This window comes from Myxine glutinosa, chromosome 5 (genome assembly GCF_964187855.1).
Source record: "Myxine glutinosa chromosome 5, kmMyxGlut1.1, whole genome shotgun sequence".
Classification (NCBI taxonomy): domain Eukaryota; kingdom Metazoa; phylum Chordata; class Myxini; order Myxiniformes; family Myxinidae; genus Myxine; species Myxine glutinosa.
Window position 1 is genome coordinate 211152293 of NC_136265.1, and position 21431 is coordinate 211173723.

Here is a 21431-nt window from a genome sequence, read left to right on the forward strand (position 1 = left end):
ACTCACCAGATTGATATACTGAGTTAAGAAAGTAAACCCAAGTCAAGAAAAAAAAAATATTCCATATTAAATGCCAAGTCTGTATATATATATATATATATATATATATATATATATATATACATATATACATATATATATATAAATATATATATATATATCTATATATATATAAATATATATATATATATATATATATATATATATATACTAGACGACCCATGACCCGTTGGGTCAATATCAGTTTGAATAGATATGAGAATAGAACTAAAGCGAACGCTGGACATCATCAGGGAGATTATTTGGGCCAGCAAGCCATAAGGCTCACCTCTTCAGCGTTCTAAATCACTTACCTGTGACACGTGATTTCGGCCCTTATCTCCGATCACGTTTTTTTTTTGTAGAAAAAACACGCGACCCGTGGACTACCACGATTTTGTTGTCAGAGGGCACTTCTGATGACGATGTTCTTTGTCGACGATCCTCCATTTACATAAACTCGCACGTTCTCTTTCCTCTTCCCTCAACTGAGCGCCACATACAGCTGACCATGCTGGAAGACCGGTTTCTCCAGGTAGACCAGCACATTCTCCATAGTTTGCCCTTGCGCCTTATGGATCGTCATTGCGAAGCAGGATTGTATGGGGAACTGGCAGCGCTGTAAAGGGATATCCTCAGCTTCCTACAGATTTAGTCGGATCCGAGGGAGCATTACAGTTTCGCCTTCAAACGTTGAACTTATGATCCTCGCAACTATAATATTTCGAAGCATGTCCTCAACAATCATGCGCGTCCCGTTGCAAAGTTTCGGAGGGTCCAAGTTCCGCATCAAAATGATAGGGGATCCTTTTTTGAGCTCGAGCTTGTGCGGCGGCAATCCCGAGACTTCAACGGAATCTAGGAATTCCGTTGGGAAGTGCGTCGCATCAGTACCCTCAGTCACACTGTTGAACGCAGCATACTCCTTGCTAGCACCAGGGAACCTTGTGATGCATCTTGAATTGATGTTTCGCATCATATCGTTGAGGGGCACTAATATAGACCTTGCTGAAAAAACCTCCATCGGATTGGCGAATGATGGATATATGGTATCGATGCACTCATCGAGCCCACTCGCTGTCAGCAGTATATCCTCTGGCAAATCTATCTCATCATCCGCATTTTTCTCGATTCTATCCTCGCCGATGTCGAGCAAAAATCTTGAAAACTGCCCACTTCCGTCGGTCAGTCGCATATTAGTTCTCAAGTGAAACATTCCAAAGCTCTGCCATAAGTAGGACTTCTTTATGCACGCATTCTCAACGTCAGCATCACACCCTCTTTTCACCACGGGCAGAAGTTGACGGAAATCACCACAGCATATCGTCAAGATCCCTCCAAAAGGCTCGTCTTTGTCACATACATCACGCAACGTGCGATCCACAGCCTCGAAACTCTCTCTCCTGATCATAGGACACTCATCCCACACGATGAGTTTTGTACTTCGAAAGAGGTCTGCGATAGTGGAATTTTTATCGATGTTGCATACGCCATCTTCCCTCGGTGTCAGAGGGATTTGGAACCTTGAGTGCGCTGTTCTTCCACCAGGCATGAGGGTAGCAACTATGCCAGATGAGGCCACCGCAAGGGCAACTTCTCCACTCGCTCTCACTTTAGAGAGAATCAGGTGAATAAGAAACGTCTTCACTGTGCCCTCCAGGCGCGTCAATGAAAATCATTGATGACTGATTCGTGCGGATGTTGCTATTCGCGTCCACAGACGTGAGGTGTGATTCGTTGTCCTCCGTAGCGCCATCGGAGGGTTGATACGACATTCTTCCTGCAAATAGTATTGTGTTTGTGCTATCGTTTTGCCGATCATAAAATGACAAATAAATTACATTGTGAAAATGAAAGATTTCAAATAAACCTATTTAAAGTGTATGCGCATATAAATAATAAAAAAAATCGAAGAAATATCTCTCGGTAATTTCCTGAAACATATTTTACTTCCGGGTAATAATGTTGGTTGAAATAACGAAGATATATACTGTATGCCTGTTATTTTAGGCGGTGTATTTTCATATATCAACGTGGCACGATTTTTAAAATATATCTCTGCAATTTCCCGTGTGTGCGTGAATGTTCTCAATTATTTCTTTTACCGAGTCTAAAACCATCGATAAAAATGAAATCAGATGGAAGCGTTAATAAAAAAAATCGAAGAAATATCTCTCGGTAATTTCCTGAAACATATTTTTGCCGATCATCAAATGACAAATTACATTGTGAAAATTAAAGATTTCAAATAAACCTATTTAAAGTGTATGCGCATATAAATAATAAAAAAAATCGAAGAAATATCTCTCGGTAATTTCCTGAAACATATTTTACTTCCGGGTAATAATGTTGGGTGAAATAACGAAGATATATACTGTATGCCTGTTATTTTAGGCGGTGTATTTTCGTATATCAACGTGGCGCGATTTTTAAAATATATCTCTGCAATTTCCCGTGTGTGCATGAATGTTCTCAATTATTTCTTTTACCGAGTCTAAAACCATCGATAAAAATGAAATCATATGGCGAGTTAGATTGAACATAAAGGCCTGAGAGAGACTCAATGGACTTGAAGTTACAGGCCTTTCAGAATTCATTTCGTTCTATAAACGGAAACTTTCATCGGATTTTCTTCCCGTTTTTTTTCAACCGAGTCTAAAACTATGTTAGCGACTGTGAAAAATGAAATGATATATCGAATTTGATTTGAAATAAAACTGAGAGAGAGAGAGAGCAAGACACCACGGGCCTACAAAACAGGGCTCAAAGCTATGCGAGTTAATAAAATGGTGGATATTACTACTCTCTCAAAGGGGTTAGCCACGCCCCCGGACCGATCGAATGTTACACACAAACACGCAAGATTTCAATTTTATAATTATATAGATATATTTAAAAAAAAAAAAATATATATATATATATATATATATTTAAAAAAAAAAATATATATATATATATATATATATATATGTATGTATGTATATATATATATATATATATATATATATATATATATATATATATATATATTGTATATAATTATATATACATATTGTTACAGATTTGGGAACCCCCTTCACTTGTAAATATCCCTCTGAGTAATATAATCTCCTTTTATTAATTATTAAATATCGCACCCTAGGCCATCACAACACGCAGCCAATCTTAGAATCATCTTGCTAATTATTTCCTATTCTATGTTTAATTAAGGCTCTGTGTCCACTAGCTTGACACTACGTTGCATTAACAAATAAGGATAGCTCCCCTTCAATAACTCCATACCCCAGCAAACTCTCTCTCTCTCTGCAAAGCAGCTCGACAAGCGTGGGGTGCGCGCCCTCTCAACTGGCCTTGGCTTGAAAGCTGCGTTCGCCGCCATTTTGAACATGTGCTCCGTGCTCTGTATTGGACAAGAAGGCGTGGTCGCCAAGAAGAGGCGTGACCGTGGCTCGCCACAAGGGCGGAGCTGTTCAGCTCCGTTGCCAAATAAGGCTACAAACAGAGCACGTGGGCGGGACCCAAACGGCCGAGGGCGTGTCACGACCCCACTTAATATATGCGTTCGAGGATCACGCATAAAGAGATGGGAGGAGACGTGCCGTTGAGACCAGGAGAGGCGACGAGTGCGCAGCAAAAGAGGGTTGCCTGACGCGAGAGATTGTGCCTTGCCTGAGAGAGGAAATCCCATTGCATTATTACGGGCAGAGAGAGAGAGACGGTCGTGGCGTCGACGCGGCAATATCTGTTCCAGCGGTTGTCGGGTTCGCTCCAAACCAACGGCGCAAAGTCGGAACGGAACCTCGACGGCTGATTGAGCCGAACCGGCCGCCTTTGCCAGCTGAACGGACCTTCTCCTGCGATTCCTGTCATCATCCCCGTGTGAGTCTGTCTTTGTTCTGTCCTGGGTATAAGTAAGACTGTATAGATAAGGCTGCCCTGTGTTCTTTTTACATCCTTCTATCTTTGTACAGCTTTGATCTTTCTTTTCCTCTGGTGTTTGTTATAATAAATGTGTGCTCTTTCCCCAAACTTTGGTTTCGTCTTCATCCAGTTGCTTTAGTCTTTCCTGTCCATTGGTCTACGTGGCACGATTAAAACCGCTATAATCGGGTTAGTAATTGTTGACGGCCTGGGTCGTGACTCGCTTCGCTCGGCGTGTCCATTACCGTCGTGACTCGGGCGGGGCTGTCTCCTCGCTGGTTGGGAGGTCATGGTAAGCAGGTATTCGGGGGGTCTTTTTTGGGGGTCTCTGACCCGATTACCCTGGTCGTGGCTGACCACCAGTGACGTCACAGACCCCCAGGATCGGCGACGGCCAGTATAACGGACAAGGGGTTAAACCCCCCTTGCTAACGGGAGAGCCGTCGTCCCAAATCTGTAACAATATATATATATATATACAGTATATATGTATATGTTTATATATATATATATATAATGTTACATATATATATATATAATGTTACATATATATTGTTATGTTGGTTGGGTCGGGCATATATAGATCCAGGTAGATCTGCATAGGTAGGTGTCCAGCTGTCGTTAGAGGGAATCTTGATGGAATACGTTCTGAAGCCCGAATGTCGGATTAAGCTTGTATCTTCATCCCCATTACGAGGAATGGGGCATGTCAAATAGTTGTAGGGATAAGGCTAATTCCCACGTGTGTGAAACCTGCAATCATCCACAGAGAGGCCCATCTGTCCCGTATGGCAACGCACTCTTATACATTAGCTAGGCCCATTAGCACACACATTAACTAGAACGGGCACTCGGTAGAGCGCATACCTTCGCCGCAGCTACTGTTCTGTACTTGGCATGGGAGTGTAGGGAACCTTTTCGTGACCTTGACCTTGACCTTTGACCCGATTGCTCCCAAAATCTAATCAAATGTGTCCCGTATAATAACCAATCATCCCACCAAATTTCATGCAATTCGGTTGAATACTTTTTGAGTTATGCGAATAACATACACACACACACACACACACAGACATACAAATAAATACACAGCGATCAAAACATAACCTTCCGCTTTTGCGAAGGTAATAAATTCCCCCGCCGCCACAATGACTTGCGGACGAACAGACAGCAAGCGATCACGCACTTGGGCTGACAACACCAGCAGGGCAGCAAACATCGAACAGGCAGGCCGAGTGCCACACCCAGGAGCACTCATGATTGACAGGGGGGAAGGGCGAGTTGGAAGCAGGTCGCTGATTGGAGAGTAGGGAAGATGAAGGACGTGCCACACTGATTGGCCACCGACTGATGACACCACGGCCAATCAGCGAGGAAGGCGCGAAAGAACCACAACAAGCGACACTCTCATTGGGGGAGAAGCGCAGGGACGTGAGGAAGGCGCGAAAAGCCATGAGCAAGCGACGCACTGATTGACAGAGAGTGAGAGAGTGAGTGAGTGAGAGAGTGAGTGAGTGAGTGTGAGTGAGAGAGTGAGTGAGAGAGTGAGTGAGTGAGAGAGTGAGTGAGTGAGAGAGTGAGTGAGTGAGAGAGTGAGTGAGAGAGTGAGTGAGAGAGTGAGTGAGTGAGAGAGTGAGTGAGTGAGTGAGAGAGTGAGTGAGAGAGTGAGAGAGTGAGTGAGAGGGAGAGTGAATGAGAGAGTGAGTGAGTGAGAGAGTGAGTGAGAGAGTGAGTGAGTGAGTGAGAGAGTGAGTGAGAGAGTGAGTGAGAGAATGAGAGAGTGAGTGAGTGAGAGAGTGAGTGAGAGAGTGAGTGAGAGAGTGAATGAGTGAGTGAGAGAGTGAGTGAGTGAGTGAGAGAGTGAGTGAGTGAGAGAGTGAGTGAGAGTGAGTGAGTGAGAGAGTGAGTGAGTGAGTGAGAGAGAGAGAGTGAGTTGACGTGAGAGGCGATTGACAAAACGACGGGCGAGCGGACATTTTCTCTCTCCTTTCATTTTGGCTTCCGTCCTGCGTGGACCTCCCTTCTGCCCCTTGCCTTCCTCTTGATTGCCTGCTTGTTGGACGTTGGAGAGAAGGTGGAGCACGACGATCATCCTCCCTGGTTATTCATCGCACGAGGACGCGAGGCTTGCCATGCACCGGCGGACGTTGGCCCGGCAGCGGGCGAGCGAGAAGTGTCATCGAGGCCTAGTCGGGCCGACGGCCAAGCTGTGCCCGAACATTGGAGCCGTGGTCGGACGACGAGCTTGGAAGCTGACGATTACTGATGGACACTGCATCGACAGATAAGCTCGCACACACAAACGCGACGTTTTATTATATTCATTCTCCCATTTGTTGTGTAGTTCGAAGTCCATGTGTAAGAGCGCTCACTAGGGGGTTTAGTTTTACCGGCGCGTTCTTTTCCTGTCCAGATATTTATTAAATAAACCCTTGTATTATTTTCCCGAACCACTCTAATTCCGTTTTGTGTGATTTTAATTGATTCGCAGGGTGAAGACATCGTCGGACCGTCAGGTAAAACAGCATTCTCCCCCAAACCCCCCCTGCTCGAGTATCGTCCGCCATCAATTGGAAACGCCTCAAAGTAAGCTCGATTGCTATCTGTGGATGCTCTGTCTTAATAGAGTCGTCCACAGGAATATATACACAAAGAATTAAGTTAAGCACCCCCCCCCGTTTTTTTACAACCTCGCACATTACAAGTTTGTTGTCGTCAAAACAGTGTAATATACCCATGATATTGCTATATTTTCTGGAGAAGTGATATTATGGTCACATAAAAACATAATAATCATGCCGTTTTCAATATTTTATTCTGAATAATTTAAGGTGAAATTTTTTGGGAATTTTAGGCATATTTTCACCTCAATTTAAGTATGGAGCTATAGGTCCATCACGGACAGTGTGGATGACGTTTATGTTTTCTAACGTACAGTCATTGTTCTGAGAAGACCTCTAGCGATCTTTGCGTCAATAACGTGTGTAGGACCCACGTGATCGGATCACTGACTCAACCAATCACTTTTTTTCACTTTGATCACTCAATTTCATCAATGGATAATTGCTAATGTCATACCAATCATTATTTGATCTCACATACCTTAGAATATATGCCAATGTATACATATACACAAAGAATATATATTAGGGGGTGCTTACCTTAATTCGTTGTGTAGGGGTGCTTAACTTAATTCTTTGTGTATATATATATATATATATATATATATATATATATACTAGCTTGGCTCGCGTCACAGGCGTCGATACTGAGGAACGGGCTTATTTTAGCTGAGGCTAATGACTGTACCTGAGTTGCTGTGTTGTCATGATTTTCACCAATCATAATACAAACAATTACTTTGCACAAATGTATTTGTTGTGTTTGTGATATTACATTTTTATAGGCAATTTAGGTTGAAGATTTAGGTTGAATGTTTTTTTTTTTCAAGAAAGAACCCCTCAGCACATACATAGGGGAGGGGTAGGTGCAGACTGGAAGTTTGGGACGATTACACCTCACCACCACGTAATTCAAAACACCGCACCACCACGTAATTCAAAACACCTCACCACCACGTAATTCAAAATACCTCACCACCACGTAATTCAAAATACCTCACCACCACGTAATTCAAAATACCTCACCACCAAGTAATTCAAAACACCTCACCACCACGTAATTCAAAATACCTCACCACCAAGTAATTCAAAACACCTCACCACCATAAAACACGTAATAAAAACACCTCACCACCACGAAATGAAAAACACCTCACCACCACGAAATTGAAAACACCTCACAGCCATCAAATCAAGCATGTAATAAAAACACCTCACCACCACGAAAATAAAAACACCTCACCACCAAGTAATTCAAAACACCTCACCACCACGAAAATAAAAACACCTCACAGCCATAAAACACGTAATAAAAACACCTCACCACCACAAAATTAAAAACACCTCACAGCCATAAAACACGAAATAAAAACACCTCACAGCCATAAAACACGTAATAAAAACACCTCACCACCACGAAATTAAAAACACCTCACAGCCATAAAACACGTAATAAAAACACCTCACCACCACGAAATTAAAAACACCTCACAGCCATAAAACACGTAATAAAAATACCTCACAGCCATAAAACACGTAATAAAAACACCTCACAGCCACGAAATTAAAAACACCTCACCACCACGTCATTTAAAAACACCTCACCACCAAGTAATTCAAAACACCTCACCACCACATAATTCAAAACACCTCATCACCAACTAATTCAAAACACCTCACCACCACCTAATTAAAAACACCTCACCACCACGTAATTATAAATACCTCACCATCACGTAATTCAAAACACCTCAACACCATGTGATTTAAAAACACCTCACCACCATGTGATATTAAAACACCTCACCACCACGTCATTTAAAAACACCCCCCCCCACCACATAATTCAAAATACCTCACCACCACGTGATTCAAAACCACCACAACGTTATTAAAAACACTTCACAACCACGGAAACAAAAGTTTGAGGGAGTCGTTAAGTGACAACACAGACACTGCCCAGATGTGTCGATATATAGATAAATGGCTGTACCCGAGTTGCCGTTTTGTCATGGTTTAAACCAATCATAATTCAAACAGTTATTTTGCACAAATGTATTTGTAATATACGTGATATCACATTTTATAAACAATTGAAGTTGGGGAAAAAAATTTTCACAAAAAAAAAAAATTGAAAAAAAAACAAAAAAACAAACCCTTAGGACATACCGACGGGAGAGATATGTGCATACCAGAAATTTGGTACGATTTCACAAAAGTTTGGGAAAGTAGTTCAGTGACAACATAACACAGGACAGGACAGGCGCTGCACAAATATATATACATATATATATATATATATGTATGTATATATATATATATATATATATATATATATATATATATATATATATATATATATATATATATATATATATATATACATATACATATATATATATATATATATATATATATATATATATATATATATATATATATATATATATATACATATATATATATATATATATTATATATATATATATATATATATATATATATATATATATAATAATTCATCTATTTTGTATAGCGCTTTTCATGAAGCCCAAAGGCGCTTTGACAGAGTGCAAAACATAATGCATAACAAAACATGAAAACAACAATTGCAAAAAGACAAGAATCAATAGGGAAATATTTAAAGCAAAAGGAGGGAGAAGGAGAAGTGATAGTCAGGGGTTAAATGTTGTGGGTTGAATGTTGAATGCAGTGCTGAACAGGTGGGTCTTGAGTGATGTTTTGAATGTGGTGAGTGAGGAGGAGTCTCTGATGGTGTGAGGTAGTGAGTTCCAGAGGGTGGGAGCAGCGATGGAGAAGGCCCTGTCCCCCCAGGATCTGAATTTGGTCCGTATGGGGGGGGGTCAGGAGGTTGGTACCAGCAGAGCGGAGATTGCAGGTGGGAGTGTGTCTGGAGAGCAGGTCAGCCAGGTAGGATGGGGCCAGGTTATGGAGGGCATTGTAGGTCAAGAGGAGGATTTTGTACTGGATTCTCTGGGAGATGGGGAGCCAGTGAAGCTTGTAAAGGACGGGGGTGATGTGGTCACGGGTCCGGGAATGGGTGAGTAGACGGGCAGCGGAGTTCTGAATGTATTGGAGTTTATTGGTGATTGTTGAGGGTGAACCATAGAGGAGGCTATTGCAGTAGTCCAGACGGGAGGTGATGAAGGCATGGATGAGGGTTTCTGCAGCCGTGGAGGAGAGGGATGAGCGGAGACGGGCGATGTTTTTCAGGTGAAAGAAGGCTGTCTTTGTGATCTGTTTAGTGTATTTGTCGAAGGAGAGGGTTTGGTCAAAGATGACGCCAAGATTCCGGATGAGAGGGGAGGTGGATACTGGGATACCGTCGATGTTGAGGGCAAAGTTATGGGTGGATTTTGTGAGCGTTTTTGGGCCAATGATGATTATTTCAGATTTATCACAGTTAAGTTTGAGGAAGTTGATTTGAAGCCAGGATTTTATTTCAGAGATGCAGTTTGTCAGGGTAGAGTGGGTGTCGGTGGAGACAGACTTGGTGGAGATGAAAAGCTGGATGTCATCGGCGAAGCAGTGGAATTGGAGACCATGACGGCGGATTAAGTGACCGAGGGGGGACAGGTAAAGGATGAAGAGGAGGGGGCCAAGAACTGAACCTTGGGGGACACCTTGGGGGAGGGGAGCAGTGGGGGATTTGCAGTTATTGATGGAGATGAACTGGCGTCTGTCAGAGAGGTATGATTTAATCCAAGAGAGGGCAGTGCCGGTGACGTTAAAGGTGGATTCAAGTCGGGTGAGGAGGATGGTGTGATCGATGGTGTCAAAGGCAGCGCTGAGGTCGAGGAGGACGAAAATGTTGAGGTTGCCAGCGTCAGAGGAGAGGAGAAGGTCGTTGGTGATTTTGAGGAGAGCAGTTTCAGTACTGTGGTTGGAGCGGAATCCGGATTGGAATGTTTCATACAGGTTATTGGCAGAGAGGTGATGTTTGAGTTGAGTGGCTACAGCGCGTTCCAAAACTTTCGACAGAAAGGGTAGGTTGGAGATGGGTCTGAAGTTGTTTAGGGTGTCAGGGTTTAGACCAGGTTTTTTTAGAATGGGGGTAACAGCAGCAATTTTGAGGGATGGTGGGACGATGCCTGTAGACAGGGAGGAGTTTATTGTTGCAATGATAAGTGGAGAGAGAGCAGGAAGGGAGGCCTTGACAAAGCTGGAGGGGATGGGGTCAAGAGTGCAGGTGGCAGTTTTCATTCCTATGAGGAGTTCAGAGAGGTCAGTAGGGGAGACCGGGGAGAATTGAGACAGGGGAAGGCAGGATAAGGGGGGGCAGGTGGTTGGAGGGGGAGCGGGTGCGGCGGTGGTCAAGCTGTTGTAGATGTTGTCAATTTTGCGTTGGAAGAAAGAAAGGAAGGAGATGCAGTTGTCTACTGTGAATGACTGGGTGGTGGTGTCCAGGGGGCGGAGGAGTTTGTTTATTGTCGAGAAGAGTGCTTTTGGGTTTCCGGAGCCAGAGTGGATAATTTGAGAGTAGTAGGCGGAGCGGGCGTGGGAGAGGGCATCTTTGTAGTGTGTGTGTGTGTGTGTGTGTGTGTGTGTGTGTGTGTGTGTGTGTGTGTGTGTGTGTGTGTGTGTGTGTGTGTGTGTGTGTGTGTGTGTGTGTGTATGTATGTATGTATGTATGTATGTATGTATGTATGTATGTATATATATATATATATATATATATATATATATATATATATATATATATATATATATATATATATATATACACACACAATGGAAGGAGCGTGCAAACAACAACAACAACAATAACGTGCTGTAAAATAGCGATTGTTTTCCGGCTGGCTCACGTTATTTGTTTGTGTGTTTACAATGGCACAAAAGTAAACTCACACCAAGTCTTGCTTCCTCTTCTTCTTGCCCATAAGGACAGACTCTTTGCTGATATATTTAAGAGATGGAAAGTCTTAATGTTTTCTCTCAGAATTTAGAAAAATATCAGAGACCTTGAGAGGCAATAGTCGGGTCAAGATGAAGCAAAGCTCTGTGACGTTTGATGCCTGCCTTTGCAGGAGGAACCACAGCCTGGTCACTCAGAGGCAAGAAGCCAGTATCGACAATCTCAAGGGATGGCTTGGATTTGACCAGCCTGTCAGAAAAGGAGACAAACATGATTGTTTTTGAGTTTTGGCAAATTAGTGAACAGATTTTTTTTGAGGTTAGCATAGACTGAGACTGAGTATAACTGTCTGTTTCCTGACAGCTCCGAAAAAAATCTGTAATGTGAACAATTTCAACTTTGTGGAGTTCAGCACTCACCTGTTGCCAATTGTCTTTTCTTCACAGATATCCTGAGAAAAAACAGGCCAAAGCAGGCAATGTTATCTCTGTCATAGTCTTCGGCAGTTTTTCAACTGCAAACTACACTACTTCAGTCTTCCTCCAACACAATCCATGGCGACATTCAGTTATGACTATTACATGGATTGCTCGCCCAAATAAGAATATTTCCACACCTCGGAGTCGGTAACATCAAAAATGGACACGCCTCCATCAGAAGAATCTATGTATGCATCAATCTCCAACATCTCTGCTTCTTCGTGCTCATCTTCCACCATGACGATCTGTGTACAAAAACAATTTCAAGATGGCGATATAGATATCCCCCCAAAAAATTACACCGTTCAGCAAAGTTGAACAGAAAAAGCTAACCATGATGTTCTGTATATCTCACATTTGTGCGTGAATTTTCAAAGATGTGTGCAATGAGGATGTGAACTGGGAAGGCGAGGCAAGCTGCAACTACACCAACTGCCACATTCTCCGAGCTGATGAGTCCTTCCTTATTCAAATGTTGACTGAAAATATCGGAACATCAAACTGGCAGATAACTTGTGTTCAAATTCAAAATTATTAATACCGGACAGAACATAGACTGGGGAACAAACTAAGACAGCTGTACCTGTCATTCTTGAGAGCGAGGCCTCCGTACCACATGGCCGAGGAGCATAGAGGGATTGCCAATAATAGGGCACAGTCGGATACTCGCTGGAGGCGTGTAAAGCGACTACGTGCAGGACGCTCAAGGATGGACAGCCAGGCGTGCTGTGCAAACAGACCGTGCTGGACCAATGCTGGGAATAGTCTCCGAAAGGCATTCAGTTCCTGGAGACCTGTGTGAAGGTGAGGTTGTTGATGGGTATGAACCACCGTTGCAGGATACACCTTTTCAAGAGTTATTTGGAAATGATTACGGATAATTATTGAATCTAAATTCTTGTTCTTTTTTTTTTGGAAATTGGTAGACACTTACTTGCTGCCAACACCTCCTTTTTTACAACACCATCCGTGTGAGAGTTATCAACGGAAAGCCAGTCGTCCACTAAAAAGAAGTACATCTTGTTGGTGCCCAGGTCACGGACGAGCACATGCTGAAGAAACCAAGACGGATGAAGGCCTAAATAACGATATGGGAAAGAAAATTCAACATTTGTTTAAAACAATTAAATTGCTTATTGGTGTCAGCAGTGGGATTACTATTCTGCATTTTAAACAAGACTTCCTAAATTACTGTCATCTTGGTGTAACAAATAAGAAGTAGGTAATTGAGTTATCAAAGAACCTAAAGGCTCATTTTCATTTAAACCTAATCAGTTTCGGTGCAACTAGTTGAAAACAAAATACATCATGAGAAGTGGAATATAGATTGCTGAGATGAGAGGCAAGGAAGAGTATGCTTGCTTATGTTTGTCGGTTTTCTTGCTTCATTCTTTCTCTCCACATTTCTTTTCCTGGTAGATGTCTTTTTCTTCACCAATAATATATATTTAGATACAATATTTGGCATTTGACTGAAACCAATGAATAAATGAATCAAATAAAATCTTAGAATAAAACTTTCTTTAGAATAGAAATTTTGGAATAAAACTTTATTTTACTGACACTCTTATTCTTCATCTTATCCTTGAGTTGTCCTTGGAACTAGGAGCCACAGCTAAATAATGACGAGAAGTAATGCTAGTTCTATAATTCATCAAAAGGTGAAAAAAATCCATAAACTGTCACAATTTCAGTTACTGTATCTAGTTCCATCAAGTCTTAGCTGTCTTTGAGTTATCCAGATTTATCACTGCTTCCAAAAGCCCTGGCAGAGACAGCTTGGTTGTAGCCCTTACCCCATCCATCCAGGAAAAATATGGTCTTCCTCTTCTTCCCTCAACCATACCCAGCATTGGCGGACTTCTCCAGACTTTGTGCATGCATGATGTGTCCAAAGTATGACAGTTTCTGTTTTTGCGCCAATGCTTATAATGTACATGCTCGTCTAATTTCTTCAAGCACTGATTGTTTGTTTCCTCTGCCACCTAAGGTGGATGGAGGTAATGTTTTCACCCCTGTCTGTCTGTCTGTCTGTCTGTCGGTCTGTTTGTCTGTCTGTCTTTTTGACTGTGAACAAAATATCTCAAAACGTTATGGATGGATTCAGACGAAATTTGGCAAAGGGGTAGCATATGTGACAAGGACGAAATGATTCGATTTTGGTGAAGATACACATCCGGATCCGGCTACAATAATTTTTAAGTGATTCCTCACCATTGGGAGATAGAGCCAAAAACAATATATAGCAGGAAATTTAAAGAAGTTGAGGACGGATTCGGACGAAACTTTAGACAAAATTTGGTGGAGAGGTTGCGTATGTGACATGGAAGAATTGATTCAATTTTGGTGAACATTCGAATCCGGATCCGGATCAGAGGATTTTTAAAGTGATTCTTCACCATTGAGTGATCGGGCTAAAACCGATATATAGTACGATCTATCAAAAAGTTATGGACGGATTTGGACAAAGCTTTGTGGAGAGGTTGGTTGTGTGACAAGACTGAATCGATTCGATTTTGGTGTCGATCTGAATATGGATTCGGATACAAGAATTTTTTAATTTTTTAAGTGATCGCCTTCACCATTGAGGGATTGGGCGAAAAGCGATATATAACGTGATGTGTTAAAACGTTATAGACGAGTTTTGACTAAACTTGGGGGATGAGTTGGTTAGCTGACAAAAACAAGCCGATTATATTTTGGTTCAGGTCCGAATCCAGATCCGGCCTATCAGTGGGATACAAAACATAAACTTTTCAGCAGGCGGAGGTGTGCTATCTACTGAGTGAAATTATAGTCTTACACCTGTGTTTCTTCTGTCCAAACTTTTCCTGTTCCACTCTTAAGGATGCCAATCATAGACCTAAACTTTCCTGTGATATCTCTGATCTTTTTTTCAAGATATGTTGTTTTCCTGCTCTGTTGTCACTTTCTATCTCTTTCCATGCGTCTTTGAAATATTTCTCTTTATCTTTCCCAGCTTGTCGTTGGAAGTCGGCATTTAGCCGCTTAATGCCCTCTCTTGATGTGCCTTTGGTTTTCCTCTCTATTCTTCTGTCTGTAATATTTATTGCCTATTCTGCAAGACATTTAGTCTTCTTTCTGCTTTCCTTTGGGATGTTGTTTTTGGCCTCTTCTTTTACATTGTCCTCCACCTCTTGGCACAACTTGTCTGGCATTCTGTCAACCAAGTGCAACTCTCCAAAATGTTTTTTTTTCTTAAACCTTTATTGCATATTGTTGAGATATATTTTCTCGGTCATACATGTAGTGAAATCGTATTAACGCTGAACCCAGGTGATGCTCGCTGCTCGCTGACACCGCTAGGGGGGCGCGGCTATAAGACCCGATGCGGCCGCTGCTCTAGGCGACTTCTCCTGTGACATGTTACAATGACTAGTAGACTCGCTAACGGTACGTACCGCATGGAATATTACGCTTGCTTTCATTGAACTATATTATGGATTGACCTATGTGATGCCAAACCTTATTTCTATTGCATTCCTGTATTTGCAGAATGATGTCAAAGGTCTTAATGGAATTAAACCAACAGATGGACTAAAGTTGTGGTCTTGAATGATTTCCACAACAATACATATCTGGTCAGAGTTTGTTTTTTGTTTTTTACCTTTCTCAGTTTGACTCATAGTTTTGTCAAAAGGAGTTCATGATCTGTCCCACAATCTGTACCTGGCATTATGTTGGCAGATTGCACAGCACTTCTCCATCTTCTGTTGACTAGAATATAGTCAATCTGATTTCCATGTTGCCCATCAGGTGAAGTCCATGTGCAAAGTCTGCGTTTGGGTTGTTTGAAACATGTTTGCCATTACGAGAACATTCTCCACACAGAACTCCAGCATTTGATCCCCTGGTTCATGTTGGATACCAAGTCCATGCTTTCCTGCAATCCCTAGTGCTCCTGCTTCTCCAATTTTTGCGTTCAATCTCACATAATAATTAAAACATCTCATTTTGGCCCCTGTTCTACCATTTCCTGCAACTTTCAATAAAACTCCTCCACATTTTCTTCATTTGCTACAAAAGTTGGAACATATATCTGAATGATAGCGGTGTTCACTGGATGTCCTTTCAAGCTCACTGATATAAACCTATCATTGACTGCGTTATATCCCAGTGCTGACTCTGCCATCTTATTTTGTAAATACCTAACTCCATTTCTTTACAGGTTTCGTGACCAGGAAATAACACTTTGTAATCGACAGATTGAAGCTGCCCAAACCAGTCCAAAACCAAGTTCAGTTACATGCAAAATTTCAGTTATTGTCCTTTCCATCTCTCTCTTTATTACATCTAACTTTCCCTGATTCATTGACCTTACATTCCATATTCCAATTTTGTGAATGTTTGTGAAGTTCATAAATTGACTTTGAGTTCTGGACACCTCATCGACTGGATTTTCTTGCGGTTTTGATCCAGTCCCATCATAACGGCCACTCATACCCATAAAAACACTTTGCTCTTCCTCAGTGGCCATTTGGGTGCTTTCAAAACCGGGGGGCTCATCATCCGACACCACAGCTTTATCTCTTAGATTTCTGATCATGATTGTTGTTTTGTTACGTGTGGAAGTAATTTGCCATTGCCTTCTTTTGGGCAGTGTCTATACTAGACGTAAGACGGTGATTCTAGTCATTGTTCTCCATAAGAGAATCCTCTGCCTAGCATCAAGGAGATGCAGCCATTACTGACAATATGTACCAGATCCCGGTATAGCCATCCAACACCTGCTCCCAAAGCTTCACGGAACCCTGATTGGGAGGCAAAAATGGGGCAGTGCACCTTGCCTAAGATTGGCCCAAGGATTAACGAATGCAAAGACCACCCCATTTAAGATTGCTGCCTTTATCCTGTTAAACCGTTATCCTTTGGTTTCAAAACCTAAACCACAAGGCAGTGGCAGATTTGGATTTGGAGTTTCCTTCTCCTGGATGAGCTGCCTACCATGGTTAATGAGCCAAAGCAACATTCCACGTATAACAATCCATGTGGGTCATCACTGAATGAAATATTTATATCACAGATGGAAATATCACTGAATAAAATATTTGTGTGAAAATGAATAGCAATTCACAACCTGTGTTATCATGCCAAATGTGTATTTTCCATATGGAACCTATTACGGTGTCCGAGGCAATGTGAAAGATGTCCAGGTTATTCCTCTGGAATGCTCCTGGCAGGGCTAAGTGCTGTGGACCACTGCAAGACTGTCCGTACAGGCAGATTCCCACATGTGCTGTTGTACCTTTAAAAGAAGAGAGAATATCTAAGATTCACATTTTGGTTTCACCTTGTTATAAAAATAAAGGTTGGCCAAAACAAAATCAAAAGTCAACATTAAACATGCACATACATGCAGGTGGTTATTCTTAAGCATTACTAAAGACAAGTATTGTCAGGTGAACCGTTTCTGAGGTGAGCCGTTTCTCGGCTGAACACGTGATGACATTGAGGAAGAAAATTCTGCTCAACTCACAAGCAAGATTCATACGAAACGATAAAAAATGACGTTTTTGGGGAGTTCTAGTCTGAGGGGTTCAGCAATGAGAAATAGCTGACTTGGCCCAAAATAAATGCAGATGACCAGCGAATGAGGCTGTAGTCCAGTGAAGACCTGATGATGAGCTACCAATAAAAACCTAAGTTGAAGAACAAAATAAAGTCTCATTAACCGTTATCAATACTGTGGATTCATAAAGAACTAGAACAGCATGAGGTAGAGCGCACACCTCCGCCAGGTTGAACAAGTTATGTTTTCCATTCCACTTTTTTTTTAAGGAAATCGCCCCAAACAAGGCATAACACCACTTCAAGCAAGAGGCTAAGGGAAGGTTAGAAAAAGTTATGGATAAAGCAAAATAAATAAATAATTAAATAAAAAATAACGAGCAAACATACAACACAGGATGTACCGGTAGCAGAAATCAGGTAAGCCACTCATAGGTCGGATATAGATCCGAGCCTGAATCAAACTCTAATTTGCTCGTTCTTGTCACCTAACCACTCATTCACCAAGTTTTATCATAAGTCGTCCACAACTGTTTGAAAGATCATGCTATACAGTCAAGTGAAAAAGTAAGTACACCCCATGTAAAGTTTTGACTTTTTCAACATATTTCAACATACAGCTATTTGATCTTCATTTCAACAATATTGAGAGATAAAGGTGATATAATATAACAAATATCATGAAACATTTACATTTTGTAGTCCATTGTATAATTTAAATAAACATAAATGCAAATTTTGCATGTGGAAAAAGTAAATACACCCTTGGCTCCAATAGGTGGTATTGCCCCCTTTGTCAGAAACAACCTCAAGTTGGCGTTTCTTATAACTGTCTACCAGTCTCTGACATCGACTGGGAGAAATATTTGCCCACTCCTCCATGCAGAATTCTTTCAGCTGTGCAATGTTTGAGGGGTTTCTTGCATGCACAGCTCGTTTCAAATCCCCCCACAACATCTCGATAGGATTTAGATCAGGGCTTTGACTTGGCCATTCCAGAACCCTCCATTTGTTTCTTTTCAGCCATTCCTTGGTGGATTTACTGGTATGTTTAAGGTCATTGTCATGTTGCAAGGTCCACCTTCGGTTGAGCTTCAACTTTCCGACAGATGGCCTCACATAATCCTCAAGCACCCTCTGGTACAATGAAGAATTCATAGTGGATTCTATGATGGTGAGCTGCCCAGGCCCTGATGCAGCAAAGCTGCCCCAAACCATAATATTTCCACCACCATGCTTTACAGTTGGTATCAGGTTCTTGTGGTCAAATACTGTCTTTGGTTTTCGCCAAACATGTCTTCTGGTACTGTGGCCAAATAGCTCTACCTTTGACTCATCTGTCCAGAGCACATTGTTCCAGAAGTGCTGGTCTTTGCCGAGATGTTCATTGGCAAACATTAGTCTTGCCCTGATGTTCTTCCTGGACAGCAAAGGTTTCCTCCTGGCACACCTCCCATGTAGATCAAACTTGTGCAGCCTCTTTCTAATGGTAGACTCGTGCACTTTGACATCAACAGTGGCAAGAGCTACCTGTAGGTCCCGTGATGACATTCTGGGGTTTTTAGAGACTTCTTTCAGCATCTTGCGGTCTGCTCTCAGGCTGAACTTGCTGGGGCGGCCTGGCCTGAACAAGTTGGTAGTTGTTTTGAATCTTCTCCACTTAAAGATGATCTTACGGACAGTCGAATGATTGATTTCAAATTGTTTGGAGATCTTTTTAAATCCCTTCCCAGACTCGTAGGCATCTATAACCTTCTTTCTGAAGGCCTCTGAGAGCTCTTTTGATCTCCGCATGGTGACGCCGCACACTTCAACAACAAAGAGCAAACCAAACTAAATGTCTGAGGTTTAAATAAGACAGGTTCCTCCAAGATCCTCTCTAATGATGTTCTAATCATTTGCACCTGATTCAAATTTTAGGTGTTTGAAGTAGTGATAAATGTAGGGGTGTACTTACTTTTTCCACTTGCGAAATTTGCATTTCTGTTTATTTAAATGATACAATGGACTACAAAATGTAAATGTTTCATGATATTTGTTATATTTTATCACCTTTATCTCTCAATATTGTTGAAATGAAGATCAAATAGCTGTATGTTGAAATATGTTGAAAAAGTCAAAACTTTACATGGGGTGTACTTACTTTTTCACGTGACTGCATATCGTTTTTGGCCCTATCACTCAAAACTCTCGTATCTGGATCCGGATTCGGATCTTCACCAAAATGGAATCGGTTCGTCCTTGTCACACACCAAACCTGTCCACCAAATTTCGTCTGAATCACTCCAGAATATTTTGAGATGTCGTTGTATATATTGTTTTTTGCCCGATCCCTCAATGGTGAAGAAAAAAAAAAATCCCTTTTTAAGGCCATTTTCCCTGAGAGAGCGAAGGTTAGCCTTGTGGCACCCTTGACAATCATCATGGTTCCCTTTTTGAGGCAATGTTTTTGTTATGGCTGCATGCCCTTCCCGACGCCAACCCTTTAGTCGCCTCTTTCGATGATCTTACGAGTCGCCTCCATCAAAATCGAAATGATTCGTCCTTGTCAGACAACAAACCTGTACATCAAGTTTCGTCCGAATCCGTCCAGAACTTTTTCAGATATCGTGCTATATATCGATTTTAGCTCTATCTCTCAATGGTCAAGAATCACTTTAAAAATATATCCAATCCAGATCCGAATGCGGATCTTCACTGAAATGTAATAATTTCGTCCGTGTTACATACCCAACCTCTCCAACAAATTTCATCTGAATCCGTGCACAACTTTTTATGATATCATGTGCACAAACAAGCAAACAAGCAAACAAACAGACCGGGGTGAAACCATAACCTCCATCCACCTTTGGTGGCGAAAGTAAAAATGACTGCTTTGCAGGAGCAGCTTTTAGTGTAGATATTATGTTGTGGTGTGATACAAATAATGACCCTCACCAGCACTCAGAGTCCATCCGGTCTTCACCGTGACCTCATATTTGTAGTAACCATCAGGACTACACAGAGGAACGAATCCCACTCGCGCCACATCGATGATGTCCATCTTCCAGGCAATCATGGCTGAGAAGACGTACAGGATTCCCAATACGGCACATGTAATGGCCACCACCAGGGATCTGGCCTCCAATACCTTCCAATCAGACAGTGACAATCAGCTCAAAATAGACCTGGAGTCAAGTATTATGGGTTGGGTTGACACTCAAGTCAGACGTCAAGTCTTGCTACGGTCAAAATTTTCACTTGCCAACTAGACATCAGCATGTCATCACCATGCCTAATTTCCTTTTTGCATGACAATGTGATCCCCACCCCCTCCATCATTTACTGTAATCCCATTTTTAAAACCCGATTCAGGTCTGAGTCTCCGATCCCAACACTCCAGGCTCGTCTTTCACCCATGTCTATATGTATACATATATATATATATATATATTTAAGAAACAGGAAGTAAATTCCTGCGTGGGGCTAGTGTGAAAAAATTCTGACTCAACCTGGGATATGTTTTACTGTAATGGTTGTAATTGCTCCATTATTATTGCTGATTAATTTCACTGCAGTATTGCAAAACTATGGAAGCCTTCTCAAAAGGAGCACTCATTTAAATATACGTTCAATAAACTATTTCGGTAATTGCAAAGTACTCGTGCTGAGATACGTACAGGAGGAACGATGATGACTGCTCCGTGTGGGTGCAAGAGAGTTGCACCAAACACGCTTAGGTGTTGTGTGAGGCAGACTGCTTGGTAAGGTGAAGTTCCCATGGTGGGTACCATCCCCTCTGTTCGCCACTGCAAACTCTCTTGGTCATAGTATTGACACAGTACCAGGTAGACCAATACAGAGACGTTGATGGTCACATCTGCATCGCAGTTCTTGATGTCTGCATAATAAGGTTTCGTTGTGTCATTGAGGCTGGGAGAATGGAAAGAAGGAAAAAATTAACCATTCTGCAAGTTACTTGATGTG

General features: G+C 41.7%; 1 protein-coding gene across 1 annotated transcript in view; it reads right to left on the minus strand.

The window, feature by feature from the left end:
- The window catches only part of LOC137428138 (polycystin-1), a 211301-nt gene that overhangs the window by 111371 nt on the left and 78499 nt on the right, over positions 1-21431 (minus strand). The window contains exons 23-31 of the mRNA XM_068118069.2: positions 21125-21377; positions 20403-20595; positions 17035-17202; positions 12871-13014; positions 12520-12730; positions 12292-12415; positions 12074-12181; positions 11877-11908; positions 11564-11706 (exon numbers count right to left, since the gene is read on the minus strand). Coding sequence (XP_067974170.2) covers positions 11564-11706; positions 11877-11908; positions 12074-12181; positions 12292-12415; positions 12520-12730; positions 12871-13014; positions 17035-17202; positions 20403-20595; positions 21125-21377 — 1376 coding nt within the window. The remainder of the gene's footprint in view (positions 1-11563; positions 11707-11876; positions 11909-12073; positions 12182-12291; positions 12416-12519; positions 12731-12870; positions 13015-17034; positions 17203-20402; positions 20596-21124; positions 21378-21431) is intronic.